Source organism: Macaca mulatta, chromosome 2 (assembly GCF_049350105.2).
Source record: "Macaca mulatta isolate MMU2019108-1 chromosome 2, T2T-MMU8v2.0, whole genome shotgun sequence".
NCBI lineage: Eukaryota > Metazoa > Chordata > Mammalia > Primates > Cercopithecidae > Macaca > Macaca mulatta.
In genome coordinates, this window is record NC_133407.1 from 148,985,158 (window position 1) to 149,005,281 (window position 20,124).

General features: G+C 47.3%; 1 protein-coding gene and 1 non-coding gene across 9 annotated transcripts; both read left to right on the top strand.

Moving 5' to 3' along the window:
* Positions 1–3,047: 3,047 nt before the first annotated feature.
* On the top strand, positions 3,048–3,149 carry LOC114676628 (small nucleolar RNA U13). The gene has a single exon (XR_003727677.1). It is a non-coding gene; the product is annotated as a small nucleolar RNA U13 (small nucleolar RNA).
* Positions 3,150–3,708: 559 nt separating this feature from the next.
* On the top strand, positions 3,709–13,888 carry VHL (von Hippel-Lindau tumor suppressor). Of its 8 annotated transcripts, XR_013414120.1 has the most exons (6): positions 3,709–4,107; positions 5,692–5,848; positions 6,410–6,532; positions 6,928–7,001; positions 7,603–7,674; positions 10,018–11,049. XR_013414120.1 is itself a non-coding variant. In XM_077993424.1 (5 exons), exons 1-4 carry the CDS (start codon positions 3,768–3,770, stop codon positions 7,642–7,644), a joined length of 579 nt encoding a protein of 192 aa, XP_077849550.1. In that variant the 5' UTR covers positions 3,709–3,767; the 3' UTR covers positions 7,645–7,674; positions 10,018–11,905. The 8 variants fall into 8 exon arrangements, 5 of the variants coding, with proteins under 5 accessions (XP_077849550.1, XP_028700275.1, XP_028700273.1 ...); XR_013414119.1 differs by lacking the exon at positions 7,603–7,674 and having other exon boundaries at positions 10,018–11,905; XM_077993424.1 differs by lacking the exon at positions 5,692–5,848 and having other exon boundaries at positions 10,018–11,905.
* Positions 13,889–20,124: the final 6,236 nt, after the last annotated feature.

Below are 20,124 nucleotides of genomic sequence, written 5' to 3' on the forward strand. Positions count from 1 at the left end.
GCCCAGGCTAGTGCTGAACTCCTCAGCTCAAGTGATCTGCCCACCTCAGCCTCCCAAAACGCTGGGATTACAGCATTTGTAATCCCCTTCCTCTTTTTTTTTTTTTTTTTGAGACGGAGTCTCGCTCTGTCACCCAGGCTGGAGTGCAGTGGCCGGATCTCAGCTCACTGCAAACTCTGCCTCCCGGGTTTAAGCCATTCTCCTGCCTCAGCCTCCTGAGTAGCTGGGACTACAGGCACCCGCCACCTCGCCCGGCTAGTTTTTTTTTTTGTATTTTTAGTAAAGACGGGGTTTCACTGTGTTAGCCAGGATGGTCTCGATCTCCTGACTTCGTGATCCACCCGTCTCGGCCTCCCAAAGTGCTGGGATTACAGGCTTGAGCCACCGCGCCCGGCCAATCCCCTTCCTCTTAAATGATCTTTGAAACATATTTGCAATCTCAAAGCCTGCATTTATCTAAACAACTGGTTTCATTTTAGGGATGTAGGCATTTCTGTAATATTAAACTGGTATATTTCACCTCGCTATCATGGCAGTACAACTGAGGGGATGTTTGCATGAATCTTGTGAATTATGATGGCTCTGAGCCATTGTAATTTGATTAACCGAAGTCTTACTTTGGGGTTTATTTTATTTTTATTATTTATTTATTTTTTGAGATGGAGTCTCACTCTGTCGCCCATGCTGGAGTGTAGTGGTGCTATCTGGGATCACTGCAACCTCTGCCTCCTGGATTTAAGTGATTCTCCCACCTCAGCCTCCCAAGTAGCTGGGACTACAGGCACGGGCAACCATGCCGGGTAATTTTTTGTATTTTTAGTAGAGACGGGATTTCACCATGTCGGCCAGGCTGGTCGCGAACCCCTGACCTCAAGTGATCTCCTCACTTTGGCCTCCCAAAGTGCTGGGATCACAGGCGTGAGCCACCACATCTAGCCTACTTTGGGATTTTTCTCTACAACATTTTCATGTTGTTAATGTAGCTGGGGGTCCAGCATCACTGCTGGTCACTTAATCCGGCTGGAGGCCACCAGGATACATCCTCTCTTTGTAGTAAGCTGTTAAGGAGAGCCCTAGGCAAAATTACTTAGGTTCATGGTGTCAGTGCTTTCGTGGAGATGTCCAACTCCTGAGGTTCACTCATACTGTCATTTTTTCCTAAGGCATCAGGTGATGAGCCTCTCTGACCCAGCATTCTGACTACACTACCCTTTTCACATTCTTTTCTTTCTTTTTTTTCTTTTTTTTTTTTTTTGAGACAGGGTCTGGTTCTGTTGCCCAGGCTGGAGTACCCTGGCATGATCACAGCTCACTGCAGCCTCGACCTCCCGGGCTCAAGTGATCCTCCTGCTTCAGCCTCCTGAGTAGCTGGGACTACAGGTGCACGCCACCATTCCTGGCTAATTTTTTCATTTTTTATAGAGACAGGACCTCGCTATGTTGCCCAGGCTGGTTTCAAACTCCTGGACTCAAGTGATCTATCTCCCTTGGGTTCCCAAAGTCTTGTGATTACAGGCATACGGTGCCTGGCCTTCACATTCTTATATACCCTTCTTTATTTTTATTTTTATTTTTTATTTTTTTGAGACGGAGTCTCGCTTTGTCGCCCAGGCTGGAGTGCAGTGGCACCATCTTGGCTCACTGCAAGCTCCGCCTCCTGGGTTCACGCTATTCTCCTGCCTCAGCCTCCGAGTAGCTGGGACTACAGGCACACACCACCACGCCCGGCTAATTTTTTGTATTTTTAGTAGAGACGGGGTTTCACCGGGTTAGCCAGGATGGTCTCGATCTCCTGACCTCGTGATCCGCCCGTCTCGGCCTCCCAAAGTGCTGGGATTACAGGCTTGAGCCACCGCGCCAGGCCTCTTATATACCCTTCTGTTTCCTTAGTTGTGAAATGGAGATAATGACATAGCCTTAATTCATGTGGGATGCTTAGCACAGTGCCTGGCACTTGATAGACTTTTTCTTTCTACTTGAAATTTATTTTTGAGCTGGGCATGGTGGCTCACACCTGTAATCCCAGCACTTTGGAAAACCAAGGCAGGCAGATTACCTGAGGTCAGGAGTTCGAGACCAGCCTGGCAAACATGGTGAAACCCCATCTCTACTAAAAATACAAAAATTACCTGGGTGTGGTGGCACACACCTGTTATCCCAGCTACTCCAGAGGCTGAGGCACGAGAATCGCTTGAACTCGGTAGACAGAGGTTGCAGTGAGCTGAGATTGAGCCACTGCATTCCAGCCTGGGTGATAAAGAGAGACTGTCTTTAAAAAATATATTTTTACCTAATATAAAACTCTCTGGATCCTTCTTTTTCTGAGCTGCATCTCCACTTGAGTCCATCCCACATCATTGAACATTTAATTACACAGAATTGTGTACCATCTTCCTTGACCCCCAGATCTTTAGCCTTCTATAGTACCCTGTGTCTCTTTTTGTTGTACGAGTCACAGTTGCAATTTTTTTTTTTTTTGAGACAGAGTCTCATTCTGTCACCCAGGCTGGAGCACTCACTGCAACCTCCGCCTCCTGGGTTCAAGCAGTTCTCCTGCCTCGGCCTCCTAAGTAGCTGGGATTACATGCCCGCACTATCACGCCAGGCTAAGTTTTGTATTTTTAGTAGAGATGGGGTTTCACCATGTTGGTCAGGCTGGTCTCGAACTCCTGACCTCCTGATCAGCCCTCTTTGGCCTCCCAAAGTGCTGGGATTACAGGTGTGAGCCACTGCACCCGGCCATAGTTGCAATTTTATTTGTGTGATTGATTGCCGTATGACCCTTTTATTGAAGTACAGTGAAAGCAGGAAACATGACCGATTTTTACAATATTTTCAACACTTAACCACCATAGGTGGTACATAGTAAGGCCTTAATAAACATTTGTAAAATGAACAAAGGTCATGAGTGTTTATGTTTGTAGTTTTAATTGCCCTAAAGTAAATATCTGATTTGCCAATTTCCACCAGAGTGCTCTGCGCATAGTAGGTCTAATTATTTTTCCCTCTTTACTAATCACCCATGCCTTGTAAGAATTCAGTTAGCTGACTTTTTGTAGTTTATAAGCCTGATGACTGGGTGTTCCTGTGTGTGTGAGATGTGCCACCCTCGAACCTTGTTACTACGGCGGCACATCGCGCGTCTGACATGAAGAAAAAAAAATTCAGTTAGTCGGCCAGGAACAGTGGCTAAGGCCTGTAATCCCTGCACTTTGAGAGGCCAAGGCAGGAGGATCACTTGAACTCAGGAGTTCGAGACCAGCCTAGGCAACATAGCGATACTCCGTCTCAAACAACAAATAAAAATAATTTGTCGGGCATGGTGGTGCGCGCCTGTAGTACCAACTGCTCGGGAGGCTGAGGCGAGGGGATCGCTTGAGTCACGGAGGTCAAGGCTGCAGTGGGCCAAGCTCGCGCCACTGCACTCCAGCCTGGGCGACAGAGTGAGACCCTGTCTCAAAACAAAAAAAAAACCTTAGAGGATTTAAAAAAAAATTTATAGCGGAAATATAGTAACGAGTTGCCCTAGGCTCGTCTTCGTTCAGCCTTCGCCTCCGCTCAGCCGCCGCCTCCGTTAGAACGGCCGCTGGTGCTGGGGGATCCTTTTGCGCACGCGCACAGCCTCTGGCCGGCTATGTCCTCGAGCGGGTTCCATCCTCTACCCAGCGCGCGCGAAGGCTACGCAGGTCGACTCGGGAGCGCGCACGCAACTCCGCCTCGCGTCCGGCCCGCGAATCCCGCGGCGTCCAGTCCGGGCCGCGGAGGGAATGCCCCGGAGGGCGGAGAACTGGGACGAGGCCGAGGAAGGCGCGGAGGAGGCAGGCGCCGAAGAGTACGGCCCTGAAGAGGGCGGCCGGGAGGAGTCGGGCGCCGAGGAGTCCGGCCCGGAAGAGTCCGGCCCGGAGGAACTGGGCGCCGAGGAGGAGATGGAGGCAGGGCGGCCGCTGCCCGTGCTGCGTTCGGTGAACTCGCGCGAGCCCTCCCAGGTCATCTTCTGCAACCGCAGCCCGCGCGTCGTGCTGCCCCTATGGCTCAACTTCGACGGCGAGCCGCAGCCCTACCCAACGCTGCCGCCTGGCACGGGCCGCCGCATCCACAGCTACCGAGGTACGGGCCCGGCGCTTAGGCCTGACCCAGCAGGGACGATAGAACGGTCTGCTGAAGCCCCTCAACCGCTCCGGGGTCCATTTTGCAGACGGGGAACTGAGGCCCCTTGAGGCGGGACATATCCAGGGTGACGCTGCTCGCAAGCGTCAGAGCATTCTTTTTTTCCCCCCCGAGACAGAGTCTCACTCTGTCACCCAGGCTGGAGTGCAGTGGCGCGATCTCGACTCACTGCAGCCTCCGCCTTCCGGGTTCAAGCGATTCTCCTGCCTCAGCCTCCTGAGTTGCTGGGATTACAGGCGCGCGCCACCGCGCCCGGCTGATTTTTGTATTTTTAGTAGAGATGGGATTTCACCATGTTGATCAGGCTAGTCTCGAACTACTGACTTCGTGATCCGCCCGCCTCGGCCTTCCAAAGTGCTGGGATTATGGGCGTGAGCCGCCGCGCCCGGCCCAGAGCATTCTTTATAAGGCTGAATAGTTTGCATTTGAAGGTGGCTCCTCTCACCCCCCGCCCCACGTGTATTTTCCCCTAAAAGAAAAGCTCGGCCGGGCGCGGTGGCTCAAGCCTGTAATCCCAGCACTTTGGGAGGCCGAGACGGGCGGATCACGAGGTCAGGAGATCGAGACCATCCTGGCTAACACGGCGAAACCCCGTCTCTACTAAATACAAAAAACTAGCCAGGCGAGGTGGCGGGCGCTTGTAGTCCCAGCTACTCGGGAGGCTGAGGCAGGAGAATGGCGTGAACCCGGGAGGCGCAGCTTGCATTGAGCTGACATCCGGCCTAGGGGACACAGCGAGACTCCGTCTCACACACAAAAAAAGAAAAGCTCCATCTTTAACATCCCATCTGTTCAGTCCTGATGACTCCAGTGGGCCAGTTCTGCGCAGTCTCTGCCCTCATGGAGAACATATTCCTCCTGGGGAGACAGACAGATGCATTAACTGACAGGAATAAGCCAGGGTCATGTTGACGCCGGAAGAGCCGACCGTGTGTGACGTGGGAGCTTGACCTACCTGCCTGCTCGGAGTTGGAGGGGTTGTGGTTGTGTGGTTTCAGTTAAGGAGCGCTTCCCAGAGAAGGAAGGGAGCAGGATGGAGTAGGAGCTAGCCAATCCTAGGTAAGAGGTTCTAGACATGCGTGCGTTGAGACCTGGAGTCTTGAGAGAGGAAGCTCTAAAGGTGATTTTACCCCCTAGGAATGTGGAGGCATTGAAATTTTTTTTTTTTTTTTGAGATGGGAGTCTTGCCCTCCAAGCTGGAGTGCAGTGGCCCAAGCTAGAATGCAGTGACGCAAGCTAGAATGCAGTGGCGCAATTGCGGCTTATTGCAACGTCCGCCACCTGGGGTCAAGTGGTTCTCTTGCCTCAACCTTCCGAGGATTGGGGATTAGAGGCGTGCGCCACCACGCCTGGCTAATTTTTTTTTAGTAGAGATGGGGGTTTCGTCATTTTGGCCAGGCTGGTCTCGAACTTCTGACCTCAGATGATCCACCGGCCTTGGCCTCCCAAAGTGCTGAGATTACATGTGTGAGCCACTGCGCCCAGCCCTTTGAAAGTTTTTCTATATATATATATATATTTGAGGTGGAGTCTGGATCTGTCACCAGACTGGAGTGCTGTTGTGCAATCTTGGCTCACTGCAACCTCCCGATGCAACCTCCGGATGCAACCTCCCGACTCCCTGGTTCGAGCGGTTCTCCTGCCTCAGCCTCCCGAGTAGCTGGGATTACAGGAGCTTCAAGTATGTGCTCTTTGCTTACCGTCTTATACCTTGAGCATGTCACTTGCCCTCTCAGACCTGTTTTCTCATCTATAAATGGATCTGTTGTGAGGACTGACTGAGATAATGTTACTAGAAGGGCTTTGTATGATATTTAAGCAGAGTGAGAGGCAAGCTTTTTAGCTTTTTGTGTAGGTCAGGGGAAATGGAGAAAATAGGTGCCCTGACTTCGACCAGTGTGGCTCTTTTTTTTTTTTTTTGAGATGGAGTCTTGCTCTGTTGCCCAGGCTGGAGGGCAGTGGCATGATCTCAGCTCATTGCAAGCTCCACCTCCCTGGTTCACACCATTCTCCTGCCTCAGCCTCCTGAGTAACTGGGGCTACAGGCACTCGCTACCACACCCGGCTAATTTTTTTGTATTTTTAATAGAGACGAGGTTTCACCGCGTTAGCCAGGACGGTCTCGATCTCCTGACCTCGTGATCCGCCCGCCTCGGCCTCCCAAAGTGCTGGGATTACAGGTGTGAGCCACCGCGCCCAGCCACCAGTGTGGCTCTTTAACAACCTTTGCTTGTCCTGATAGGTCACCTTTGGCTCTTCAGAGATGCAGGGACACACGATGGGCTTCTGGTTAACCAAACTGAATTATTTGTGCCATCTCTCAATGTTGACGGACAGCCTATTTTTGCCAATATCACACTGCCAGGTATTGATGTTCAGTTTTACTTTTTAAAAAGATAAGGTTGTTTGTTGTGGATAGGCCACTTGAAAAATTAAGCCCAGTCCTTAATTTTTGCCTGATGTCAGGCAAGGTATCCAATCTTTTTGTATCCTATTCTCTACCATAAATAAAATGGAACTGATGTATTTGTATGTTTTGTGTTAAAGATGTTATGGTGTCTCAAAAGCACTTTGGGCTCTTAAGAGACAAGCAAAATTAAAGTATCACATCATAGATTAGTTTTGTAGAATTGTAAAATTATGAATGCCTTTTGTTTCCCTGGCCGAATTGTGCCCTGGAGCTCCAGGAGAACAATGTGTAGAGCATGAGATATTTTGGCTTATTTCTTGGTGACTTCTAATTTTTTTTATTTTTTTCAGATGGAATCTCGTTGTGTTGGCCAGGGTGGAGTACAGTGGCGCAGTCTTGGCTCACTGCAACCTCTGCCTACTGGGTTAGCGATTCTCCTGTCTCAACCTCCTGAGTAGCTGGGACTACGGCGTGTGCCACCCACCCCGCTAATTTTTTGTATTTTTAGTAGAGACAGGGTTTCACCATGTTAGCAGGATGGTCTCCATCTCCTGACCTCATGATCTGCCTGCCTCAGCCTCCCAAAGTGCTGGGATTTACAGGTGTCAGCTGCAGCACCCGGCCTATGTATTTTTATTTTTATTTTTATTTATTTATTTATTTGAGACAGAGGAGTCTCCCTCTGTCGCCCACGCTGGAGCGCAGTGGCATGATGTTGGCTCACTGCAAGCTCCGCTTCCTGGGTTCATGCCATTCTCCTCCCCCAGCCTCCCCGGTAGCTGGGACTACAGGCGGCCGCCCCCGTGCCTGGCTAATTTTTTTTGTATTTTTTAGTAGAGATGGGGTTTCACCGTGTTAGCCAGGATGGTCTCATTCTCCTGACCTCGTGATCCACCCGCCTTGGCTTCCCAAAGTGTTGGGATTACAGGCGTGAGCCACTGCGCCTGGCCTATGTATTTTTAATTTAACACAATCAAGCTCACAGTGCCAATCAGAGGTATATTTATTTTTGTTTTTATTTTTAGAGAGTCTCACAGTGCCATCCAGGCTGGAGTGCAGTGGTGTGATTTCAGCTCACTGCAGCCTCTGCATCCCAGGTACAAGTGATTCTCCTGCCTCAGCCTCCTGGGTAGCTGGGGTTATAGGCGCCTGCCACCACACCTGGCTAATTTTTGTATTTTTAGTAGAGACGTGGTTTCACCATGTTGGCCAGGCTGATCTTGAACTCCTGACCTCAGGTGATCCGCCCACCTCAGCCTCCCAAAGTGCTGGAATTATAGGCATGAGCCACCGCGTCTGGCCTGTTTTTTTTTTTTTTTTTAATCATTGAAGATTGGTATAATACTTCACTATTTGTTTGAAGCTCAAATGATTTTATCAGGGTAAACCCTAATAAACTGATGTTCCTGTGGGTAAAAAAACTCACTAAAGACCAGCGATGCATGGTGGCTCATGCCTATAATCATGCCTGTAATTCCAGCACTTAGGGAGGCTGTGGCGGGAGGGTCGCTTGAGGTCAGGAGTTCTTGACCAGCCTGGACAACAAAGTGAGACCCCAGCTCTACAAAAAAAAATTTTTTTTTTTTTTTTGAGACGGAGTCTAGCTCTGCCACCCAGGCTGGAGTGCAGTGGCCGGATCTCAGCTCACTGCAAGCTCCGCCTCCTGGGTTCACGCTATTCTCCTGCCTCAGCCTCCCGAGTAGCTGGGACTACAGGCGCCTGCCACCTCGCCCGGCTAGTTTTTTGTATTTTTTAGTAGAGACAGGGTTTCACCGTGTCAGCCAGGATGGTCTCGATCTCCTGACCTCGTGATCCGCCCGTCTCGGCCTCCCAAAGTGCTGGGATTACAGGCTTGAGCCACCGCGCCCGGCCTAAAAAAAATTTTTTTTAATTACCTGGCTGTCTTAGCATGTGCCTGTAGTCGCAGCGATTTGGGAGGCTGAGGTGGGAGGATCCCTTGAGCCCAGGAGTTCGAGGCTGCAGTGAGCCATGATCACACCACTGCACTCCAGCCCAGGTGACAGAGTGAGACCCTGTCTCAAAAAAGAAAACAAACAAACAAACAAAAACAACCCACAAAGCCCCCCAAATACATGGGTTTCATAGGATTCAAACTAATACGTGTGCATAGATTCTGTTTAAGGAAGTAGATATATAAAAATGAGCATTGCTGAGTTAAATTTGGTAAATTTGCCTTATAGAATACCCTTAAGGAGTACGTTTCCAGTGAGTGTAAAATAGGAATTGGGATACCCAATTCAGTTGTACTAGATTTTCGAAGTACACATTGTTTTGGTTATGTGTTTTGTGACTACCACCCCAAAAACCACCTTTTTTTTTTTTTTTTTTTTTTTTTTTTTTTTGGGAGACAGAGTCTCACTGTGTCACCCAGGCTGGAGTGCAGTGGTGTATGATCTTGGCTCACTGCAATCTCTGCCTCTTGGGTTCAAGCGATTCTCCTGCTTCAGCAGCTGGGACTACAGGTGTGCACCACCAAGCCTGGCTAATTGTTTGCATTTTAGTGGAGACTGGGGTTTCGCCATGTTGACCAGGCTGATCTTGAACTCCTGAGCTCAGGCAACCTGCCTGTCTCAGCCTCCTAAAGTGCTAGGATTACAGGTGTGAGCCACCGCACCTGGCCCACCATTTTATTTTGTTCATAATTCTGTAGTCCAGGCTGGGCTCAGCTAGGCGGTTACTCTGCTGGTGGTAGTCGTTGGTATGGCTGGCTTTTGCTGGCAGCTGGGGGCTGGACCTGTCCCTCTTTTTTTTTTTTTTCATTTTTCTTTTTTTTCGAGATGGGTTCTCACTCTGTCACCCAGGTTGGAGTGCAGTGGCATGATCTCAGCTCACTGCAACCTCTGCCTCCAGGGCTCAAATGATGCTCCTCCCACCTCAGCCTCCCCAGTCGCTGGGACCACAGGCACGTGCCACCATGCCTGGCTAATTTTTTGTATATTTTATAGGGACGGGGTTTTGCCATGTTGCCCAGGCTGGTCTCGAACTCCTGAGCTCAGGCAATCTACTCACGTCAGCCTCCCAAAGTGCTGGGATCACAGGCATGAACCACCATGCCTGGCCAGGGCCTGTTCCTCTTTATGTGGTCTCTCTAGCACGGTGGCTCAGAGCTTTCAAAAGAATAAAAGCAAAAGTCGACAGGCCTTTTTAAGGCTTCGACCCAGAATTGCAGTGTTGCTTCATCCACATTCAGTTAGTTAAAGCAGTCACAAGCCCAGCCCATTTCAAGGTGAAATTACTACCAGGAGGTGTCCATAGGGGGCCATCAGTATAACACACTGCCACATACATGCACTCACTTTTTTTCTTTAACCTAAAGTGAGATCCATCAGTAGTAAAGGTAGCTGTTGGCAAAGCCTCTTGCTCATTCCTTGTACTGAGACCCTAGTCTGCCACTGAGGATTTGGTTTTTGCCCTTCCAGTGTATACTCTGAAAGAACGATGCCTCCAGGTTGTCCGGAGCCTAGTCAAGCCTGAGAATTACAGGAGACTGGACATTGTCAGGTCACTCTACGAAGATCTGGAAGACCACCCAAATGTGCAGAAAGACCTGGAGCGGCTGACGCAGGAGCACATTGCAAATCAACGGATGGGAGATTGAAGATTTCTGTTGAAACATACACTCTTTCATCTCAGCTTTTGATGGTACTGATGAGTCGATCTACATACAGGACTGCTTCCTTACTCAGTTTCAAAGTGTCTCATTCTCAGAGTAAAATAGGCACCATTGCTTAAAAGAAGGTTAACTGACTTAACTAGGCATTGTGATGTTTAGGGGCAAACATCACAAAATGTAATTTAATGCCTGCCTATTACAGAAGTATTTATCAGGAGAAGGTGGTGGCATTTTTGCCTCCTATTAAGTCAGGACAGCTTGTGTGTAAGGAGGTTTGTATAAGTAATTCAGTGGGAATTGCAGCATATCGTTTAATTTTAAGAAGGCAGTGGCATCTGCTTTTAATGGATGTATAATACATCCATTCTACATCCATAATGGTTGGTGACTTGTCTGCCTCCTGTTTTGGGAAGACTGAGGCATCCTTGAGGCAGGGACAAGTCTTCGTCTTCTTTGAGACCCCAGTGCCTCCACATCATGAGCCTTCAGTCAGGGTTTGTCAGAGGAACAAACCAGGGGACGCTTTGTTAGAAAGTGCTTAGAGGTTCTGCCTCTATTTTTGTTGGGGGGTGGGAGAGGGGACCTTAAAATGTATACAGTGAACAAATGTCTTAAAGGGAATCGTTTTTATAGGAAGCACTTTTTAAATTTTCTAAGTTGTGCACTTTTCTTGGTCCACTCTTGTTGAAGTGCTGTTTTATTACTATTTCTAAACTAGAATTGGCTTTCTATAGTTGTGATAATAGCATTTTTGTAACTTGACAGCTGCACAGAAAATAGGAGAAAATCTGCATGTTTGATTTTAGTATTAATGGGCAAATAAGTTTTTGCTAAATGTGAGTATGTCTGTTCTTTTTTGTAAATATGGGACATTCCTGATTGATTTGGGTGTTTTGTTTTGTTTTTTTGAGACGGAGTCTCGCTCTTGTCACCTGAGCTGGAGTGCAGTGGCGCCATCTCGGCTCACTGCAACCTCTGTTTCCTGGGTTCATGCGATTCTCCTGCCTTAGCCTCCTGAGTAGCTAGGATTATAGGCGCCCGCCACCACGCCTGGCTAATTTTTGTACTTTTAGTGGAGACAGGGTTTCGCCATGTTGGCCGGGCTGGTTTCAAACTCCTGACCTCAGGTGATCCGCCCACCTCAGCCTCCCAAAATGCTGGGATTACAGGCGTGTGAGCCACCGTGCCTGGCTGATTCGGCATTTTTCATCAGGCAGGACCAGGTGGCACTTCCACCTCTAACCTCTGGTCCTACCAGTGGATTCATGGAGTAGCCTGGAATGTTTCATAGTTTTCTAAATATACAAACTCTTATAGGCTAGACTTAAATTCATTAACTCAAATTCAATACTTCTATCACACTCAGTTTTTTGTAACTAATAGCTTTTTTTTTTTTTTTTAATTTTTATTCTATTCCTCCCCTAATAGCTTTTAAAAAAATATCCCCAGTAGAGAAACATTTGGAAAAGACAGAAAACTAAAGAGGAAGAAAAAAGATCCCTATTAGATATACTTCTTAAACACAGCCACATTAACAGTTTGAACTGTTTCCTTTCAGCCTTTTTAGGGCATATATTGGTTGATTTTCACATAGTTGAGATTGTACTGTTTATACAGTTGTATACCCTACTTTTTCATTTAACTTTGTAACTTAACTATTTCTCTATGTTATTATAAGCTTTTCACAAACATTAGTGTAGTCTTCCTTTTATAATTAATGTTTGGGGGTATTTCTTGGCATCTTTAATTCCTTATCCTAGCCTTTGGGCACAATTCCTGTGCTCAAAAATGAGAGTGACGGCTGGCATGCTGGCTCACGCCTGTAATCCCAGTGCTTTGGGAAGCCAAGGAAGAGGACTGCTTGAGCCCAGAACTTCAAGATGAGCCTGGGCTCATAGTGAGACCCCATCTATACAAAAAAATTTAAAAAATTAGTGTGGCGGCACACATCTGTAATCCTAGCTACCTGGCAGGCTGAGGTGAGAAGATCATTTGAGTTTAGGAATTGGAGGCTGCAGTGAGCCATGAGTACGCCACTGCACTCCAGCCTGGGGGACAGAGCAAGACCCTGGCTCAAAAAAAAAAAAAAAAATCAGGCCAGGCATGGTGGCTCATGCCTGTAATCCCAGCACTTTGGGAAGTCGAGGCAGGCAGATCACCTGAGGTCAGGAGTTCAAGACCAGCCTGGCCAACATGGTGAAACCCCGTTTTCTACTAAAAATACAAGAATTAGCCAGGTGTAGTGATGCACGCCTGTAATCCCAGCTACTCAGGAGGCTGAGGCAGGAGAATTGCTTGAACCCAGGAGGCGAAGGTTGCAGTGAGCTGATATCACACTGTTGCACTCTAGCCTGGGTGACACAGCGATACTCTGTCTCAGAAAAAAAAAAAAAAAAAAAATTCAAATCAGAGTGAAGTGAATGAGACACTCCACAGTTTTCCTTCTACTGCAAAATTTCAACTGATTTTAGCCCCTTCTTTCAACATTCAACAAATAGTCTTTTTTTTTTTTCTTTGAGATGGAGTCTCACTCTGTTGCCCAGGCTGGAGTGCAGTGGCATGATCTCTGCTCACTGCAAGCTCCACCTCCCGGCTTCAAATGATTCTCCTGGCTCACCCTGCTGAGTAGCTGGGATTACAGGTTCCTGCCACCATGCCCGGCTAATTTTGTATTTTTAGTGGAGATGGGGTTTCACCATGTTGGCCAGGATGGTCTTGATCTCCTGACCTCGTGATCCACCCACCTCAGCCTTCCAAAGTGGTGGGATTACAGGTGTGAGCCCCCGCGTCCAGCCAGCCTTTTTTTTAACCTTTGTGTCAAAATGATAGTTCATGTTCCTCTTGTTAAAACATGTAGGCGGAGCACGGTGGCTCATGCCTGTAATCCCAGCATTTTGGGAGGCCGAGGCAGATGGATCACCTGAGGTCAGGAGTTCAAGACCATCCTGGCCAACATGATGAAACCTCATCTCTATTTAAAATACAAAAATTGCCAGGTGCGGTGGCTCACACCTGTAATCCCAGCACTTTGGGAGGCCAAGGCGGGCAGATCAGGAGGTCAGGAAATCGAGACCATCCTGGCTAACACGGTGAAACCCTGTCTCTACTGAAAAATAGAAAACATTAGATGGGCGTGGTGGTGGGCGCCTGTAGTCCCAGGTACTCGGGAGGCTGAGGCAGGAGAATGGCGTGAACCCGGAAGGCGGAGCTTGCAATGAGCTGAGATCATGCCACTGCACTCCAGCCTGGGCAACAGAGTGAGATACTGTCTCAAAAAAGAAAAAAAACAAACAAAAATTATCCGGGCATGGATATGGGCACCTGTAATCCCAGCTACTCGGTAGGCTGAGGCAGGCAAATCTCTTGAACCTGGGAGGTGGAGGTTGCAGTGAGCCAAGATCACACCATTGTACTCCAGCCTGGGCAACAAGAGTGAAATTCCATCTCAAAAAAAAAAAAACAAACAAAAAAAACCATGCAGTTTGAGTACTGTGTTTTTGGTGTTGTCCAAGGAAAATTAAAAACCTGTAGCGTGAATAATATATGTTTTTCATTTGAAATCTTGTGAATGTATTAAATATATAGCTCTTAAGAGACTGTGAAGTTCCTATTTTAAGTTTTTTTTTTTTTTTTTAAAGCTGTTCTTTAATACATTAAATGGTGCTGAGTAAAGGAAATAGGCAAGGTGTGTTGTGTGGTGTTTTAACCAGGCACTTCTCTCTCAGAGAGTTTTGAAACCTGTTTACATAAAGGCCCAGGATGAGAAGGAGATCCAGACATAAGCCACCAGCCTCATTCCAAGTCTCTTCTCTTTCCAACCCTGGATTTTTTTTTTTACTTAACATTGTTTCTTTTAGCTTTATTTTTCTTATAAAAGAAATATATCACTATACAAAATTAAACACTACAGAAAAATATTAAGAAGAAAAACATTCACCTCAGAAACAAAGTTTTTTCCCATGAAAACAGGACCCAAAAAGGTAAGTGGTTAGTATTTCACCAGCAATTAATTATGTTGAGAATAAGGCCAGGTGAGGTGGCTCACGCCTGTAATCCCCGCACTTTGGGAGGCCAAGGCGGGCAGATCATCTGAGATCAGGAGTTCGAGACCAGCCTGGCCAACATGGTGAAACCCTATCTCTACTAAAAAAAAACATTAGCTGGGTGTGGTGGCGTGTGCGTGTAATCCCAGCTATTCAGGAGGCTGAGGCAGGAGAATTGCTTGAACCTGGGAGGCAGAGGTTGCAGTGAGCCGAGATTGTACCATTGCACTCTAGCCTGGGTGACAAGAGTGAAACTCTGTCTCAATACAAAACAAAACAAAAAAATATATATATATATGTTGAGAATACAACAGTGAGGGCATGTGCTAGAAATCAGTGCACTAAGGATATGAAATAGATATCAATGTTTTACACAATGTGTGAACACCAGTGTGAACTTTTCGGATACTTTCACCCTGGGTCTCTGTATCCCATTCTTAGCACCTCAGTCCCACTCTCTGCTAGTCGCAGGCTTCCTGATACCCCTTCAATACAGATTGAGTATCCCTAGTCCAAAAATTCCAAATCCAAAGTGCTAAAAAATCCAAAAGTTTCTGAGTCCTGACGTGACTCCACAAGTGGAAAATTCCACATGTGAGTACTTAATACAAACTTCGTTTCATGTGCAAAACTATGAAAAATACTGCTCAAAATTACCTTTAGCCTGTGTCTATAAGGTGTATATGAAACTGGTGGTGTGACGTATATGTTTTCTGTTTTTGTTCCTGGCTCATAACTCCCACAGCCCTTGTTATGGATGTGAGCCACCTTGCCTGGTTAATTTTTTTTTTTTTTTTTTTTGAGACGGAGTCTTGCTCTGTCGCCCAGGCTGGAGTGCAGTGGCCGGATCTCGGCTCACTGCAGGCTCCGCCTCCCGGGTTCATGCCATTCTCCTGCCTCAGCCTCCCGAGTAGCTGGGACTACAGGCGCCCACCACCTCGCCCGGCTAGTTTTTTGTATTTTTTTAGTAGAGACGGGGTTTCACCGTGTTAGCCAGGATGGTCTCGATCTCCTGACCTCCAGATCCGCCCGTCTCGGCCTCCCAAAGTGCTGGGATTACAGGCTTGAGCCACCGTGCCCGGTCCTGCCTGGTTAATTTGTAAGTTTTTTTGCAGAGGTGGGGTCTCGCTCTGTTTCCCAGGCTGGTCTTGAACTCCTGGGCTCAAGTGATCCTCCCACCTTGGCCTCCCAAAGCCCTGGTATTACAGCCCTCATTTCAGAGAAGGTCCCACCCCATACCCTGGGGGAAGGAATGGTGACATAAAGCCTCGTTAAAACCCATGAGGACAGTGGAGAGCGTCAGGATAGCTGAACTTGTAGAGATTCCTGGAGGGTGGTTTGTCCAGGGAGGGGACAAGCTCTGTGCCCCTTACCTATGCCTTGGTCTATGCATTTCTTCATCTGTATCCTTTATTACATCCTTTATGATAAACCGGGTAGGCCGGGCGTGGTGGCTCACACATATAATCCCAGCACTTTGGGAGGCTGAGGTAGGAGGATTGCTTGAGCCCAGGAGTTCAAGACCAGCCTGGACATCATAGATCCTGTCTCTACTAGGAAAAAAAAAAAAAACCGGGAGTGGTGGTGCATGCCTGCAGTCCCAGCTGTTCAGTTTGCACTCCAACCTGAGTGACAGAGCAAGACCCTGTCTTGAAAAAATGACTGGTAAACATTTTTCACTGAGTTTTGTTAGCCACTCCAGCAAATTAAACCCAAAGAGAGGGTGGTGGGAACCTTAACTTGAAACTAGTTGGTCAGAAGTTCTGGAGCCCCAGACTTGATACTGGTGTGGGGATGGAGGCAGTCTTGAGGACTGAGCCCTTACCCTGCAGGATCTGATATTATTTCCAGAAAGATTGTGTCGGAAGTGAATTAGAGGATACCTAGTTGGTGTTCACTGCAGAATTGATTGCTTGCTTGCTCTTGGGAAGAAATCTACACATTTGGACACAAAAGTGTTCTGGGTTGGTATTGTGTTCGTGTGGAATCTAGAGGAAAAACACTGTTTGAGAGTTTTTCTGAAATAGGTAATGAATTTCACCTTTAGACTTGGGTCCCATCCTCAAGATATCTCATTATATATATGCACATATTTCAAAATACAAAAAAATCTGAAATTGGAAACACCTTCAGTCCCAAGCATTTCCAATGAGGGATATTCAACTTGTTTTTCCCCTTCTTTCGGCACACCTAAACTGCCTGCCCCAACAAAACATTTTCCTGCCCCCACCCCTCGCCAAACATACCCAGTAGTCCATTGGCAGGTCACAGAAAATTGAGGTACACGTATGATGGACATGAGAAGGATTGGGCAATAGTACTCGATATATGAGAGGGAGAAAAACCCACAAAACTTGTTTCAAAATTCAAAACATGAAACTGCAGGAAAATATAAGTCTGCTTGACATACAAACTAATGGCAGTAGGCTTTCTCCCTGTCTGTTAGATGGAAAAACACAAAAGACTGTTGCTTTCCAATTGGGAAAAGTTGAATCCTGGAGCCCTGGGGCTGGCCCCACAAATGCTAATAACAGAGCTGAGGTTACTGAAAGGCTGGGGGGAAGTCCTATTGAACCATTTCATCTTAACATAAGTTGGAGGAGAGTTAATTGGGCAAAGGACAGTTTAGCAATTTGCTTGATGGGGAATGACATGAGATGATAGTTTGTCCTTTGTAGGAGGGTGTTCATTACCTAGGCCCAACTCAAGAATTTTGAGAACTCTTGTAGCTATCCCATGCTCACGAACCTCAGATAGGAACTGTGGTAAGGGCTTGTATTATTCTGTTCTCAGGCTGTTATGAAGGAATACCCAAGACTGGGTAATTTATAAAGAAAAGAGGTTTAATTGACACAGTTGCTCACAGCTGGGGAGTCCTCAGGAAACTTAAAATCATGGTGGAAGGCACCTCTTCACAGGGCAGCAGGAGAGAACGAATGTCAGCAGGGGAAATGGCAGACACTTATAAAACCGTCAGATCTAACGAAAACTCACTATCATGAGAACAGCATGGGGGAAATTACCTCCCATGATTTGATTAAATTACCTCCCACCGGGTCCCTCCCACAACATGTGGGGATTATGGGGATTACAATTCAAGATGAGATTTGGGTGGGGACACAGCCATACCATATCAGGGCTGTTCCAGCAGGTCTGGGTTACCCTGGCCTGGAGCAACTCCAGGCAGTAGGGAGGATTTTGAGAAGGTCTAGTGTGCCTCTGGGGCAGCTGTTTTCCAATACTTGTTTATACTTGGCAGCCTTCAGGACTTCCACCCCCTCTGATAGATGCAGAAAGCAGATCCCTCTGGAACAGACTCCAATATTGGAAATAAATGTACATCCATGGGAGATTGCCCAAATTAAGTATGGCACTCCTAAATAAGCCATTAAAAAGGATGGGGCCAGGGGCTGCGGCTCACGCCTGTAATCTCAGTGCTTTGGGAGGCTGAGTTTAGAGAATCGCTGGAGGACAGGAGTTTGAGACCAGCCTCAGCAATATAGTGAGACCTCCATCTCTACTCGAGTAGCTGGGATTACAGGTGCACACCACCATGCCTGTCTAATGTTTGTGTTTTTCGTAGAGACAGGGTTTCACCATGTTGGCCAGGCTGGTCTCAAATTCCTGACTTCAAGTGATCTGCTTGCCTTGGCCTCACAAAGTGCTGGGATTGCAGGCATGAGTCACCACACCTGGCTGAAAATTTTATTTTTTCAATTATAATAGAGACAGGGCCTTGCCATGTTGCCCAGGCTGGTCTTAAACACCTGGGCTCAGGCAGTCCTCCCGCCTTGGCCTCCCAAAGTGCTGAGATTATAGATAAACATGCACCACCACACCTGGCCTTATGTTTGTTTTTCTTTTTTTTTTTTCTGAGACGGAGTCTCCCTCTGTCCCCCAGGCTGGAGTGCAGTGGCACGATCTCGGCTCACTGCAAGCTCCACCTCCCGCGTTCATGCCATTCTCCTGCCTCAGCCTCGAGAGTAGCTGAGACTACAGGCGCCTGCGACCATACCCGGCTAATTTTTTGTATTTTTAGTAGAAACGGAGTTTCACCGTGTTAGCCAGGATGGTCTCGATCTCCTGACCTCGTGATCCGCCCATCTCGGCCTCCCAAAGTGCTGGGATTACAGGCATGAGCCACCGCGCCTGGCCATGTTTGTTTTTCTTAATTTTTTTTTTGTTTGTTACTGTTTTTTGTGTTTTGTTTGTTTGTTTTTGCCTTTTCTTTTTCTTTTCTTTTTTTTTTTTTTTTGAGACGGAGTCTTGATCTTGTTGCCCAGGCTGGAGTACAATGGCACAATCTCAGCTCACTGTAACCTCCACCTCTGGGTTCAAGTGATTCTCCTGCCTCAGCCTCCTGAGTAGCTGGGATTACAGGCATGCGCCACCACACCCAGCTAATTTCGTATTTCTAGTAGAGACGGGATTTCTCCATGTTGGTCAGGCTGGTCTTGAACTCCTGACCTCAGGTGATCCACCTGCCTCAGCCTCCCAAAGTGCTGGGATTACAGGTGTGAGCCACTGCACCCAGCCATGTTTAATAGAGGTGGGGTCTCACTATGTTGTCGAGGCTGGACTCCTGGGCTCAGGCAATCCTCTCTGCTTGACCTCCCCAAGTGTTTGGATTACAGGGGTGAGCCATGGCGCCCAGCCCATCACAATTATAGATGTTCATCTTTGCTCCAGAAAATCTGGTTTTAGGAATTCACCTTAAGAAAGAAAAAACAAGTGTGAATAGATGTACATATATGAAGTTTGCTGCAGTATTATTTAGAATAGTATAATACTGGAAATAAATTTATACTGATAGGAGTTTGGGCACGTATAGTATGGTGTTCCTGAATAAGCCATTAAGCCGGGCGCGGTGGCTCAAACCTGTAATCCCAGGACTTTGGGAGGTGGAGGCGGCAGATCACCAGGTCAGGAGATCGAGACCATCCTGGCTAACACGGTGAAACTTCGTCTCTGCTAAAAATACAAAAAAAAAAAAAGAAGCCAGGCGTGGTGGCGGGCTCCTGTAGTCCCAGCCACTCGGGAGGCTGAGACAGGAGAATGGCGTGAACCCGGAAGGTGGAGCTCGCAGTGAGCTGAGATCGTGCCACTGCACTCAGCCTGGGTGACAGAGCAAGACTCCATCTCAAAAATAAATAAATAAATAAATAAGCCATTAAAAGGGAAATAGTACTATGCTCATATATTGACATGAAAAGCTATTAATTGAAAAAAATTACATAAAATTAAAGGTTTAAAAATTTTTTTTCACCATTGTGTCTGCAAAAAGAAAATATGTTTAAAAAATTGGTCACGGTCGTTCACTCCTGTAATCTCAGCATTTTGGAAGGCCGAGGTGGGCAGATCATGAGGTCAGGAGATCGAGACCATCCTGGCCAACATGGTGAAACCCCATCTCTACTAAAAATACAAAAAACTAGCCAGGTGTGGTAGCATGCACCTGTAGTCCCAGCTACTTGGGAGGCTGAGGCAGGAGAATCGCTTGAACCCAGGAGGTGGAGGTTGCAGCGAGCCGAGATTGCACCACTGCACTCCAGTCTGGTGACAGCGAGGCTCTGTCTCAAAAAAAAAACAAAAAAAAAAACCAAAAAAACCCCAATAATTTTGTATAGGACTAAAAACATGTAAAAGGAGTATATACTCCAAACAATAATGGTGGTTCCTCAGGGATGAAGTTATGGGAAGGTCTTTGTTTTCTCTTTCTTTCTGTCTTTGACAAATATCACATGCTATCAGAGAAGCCAATAAAGATATTTTTGTTAAAAAATAAAAATATAGCTGGGCACGGTGGCTAACGCCTGTAATCCCAGCACTTTGGGAGGCTGAGGTGGGTGATCACCTGAGGTCGGGAGTTT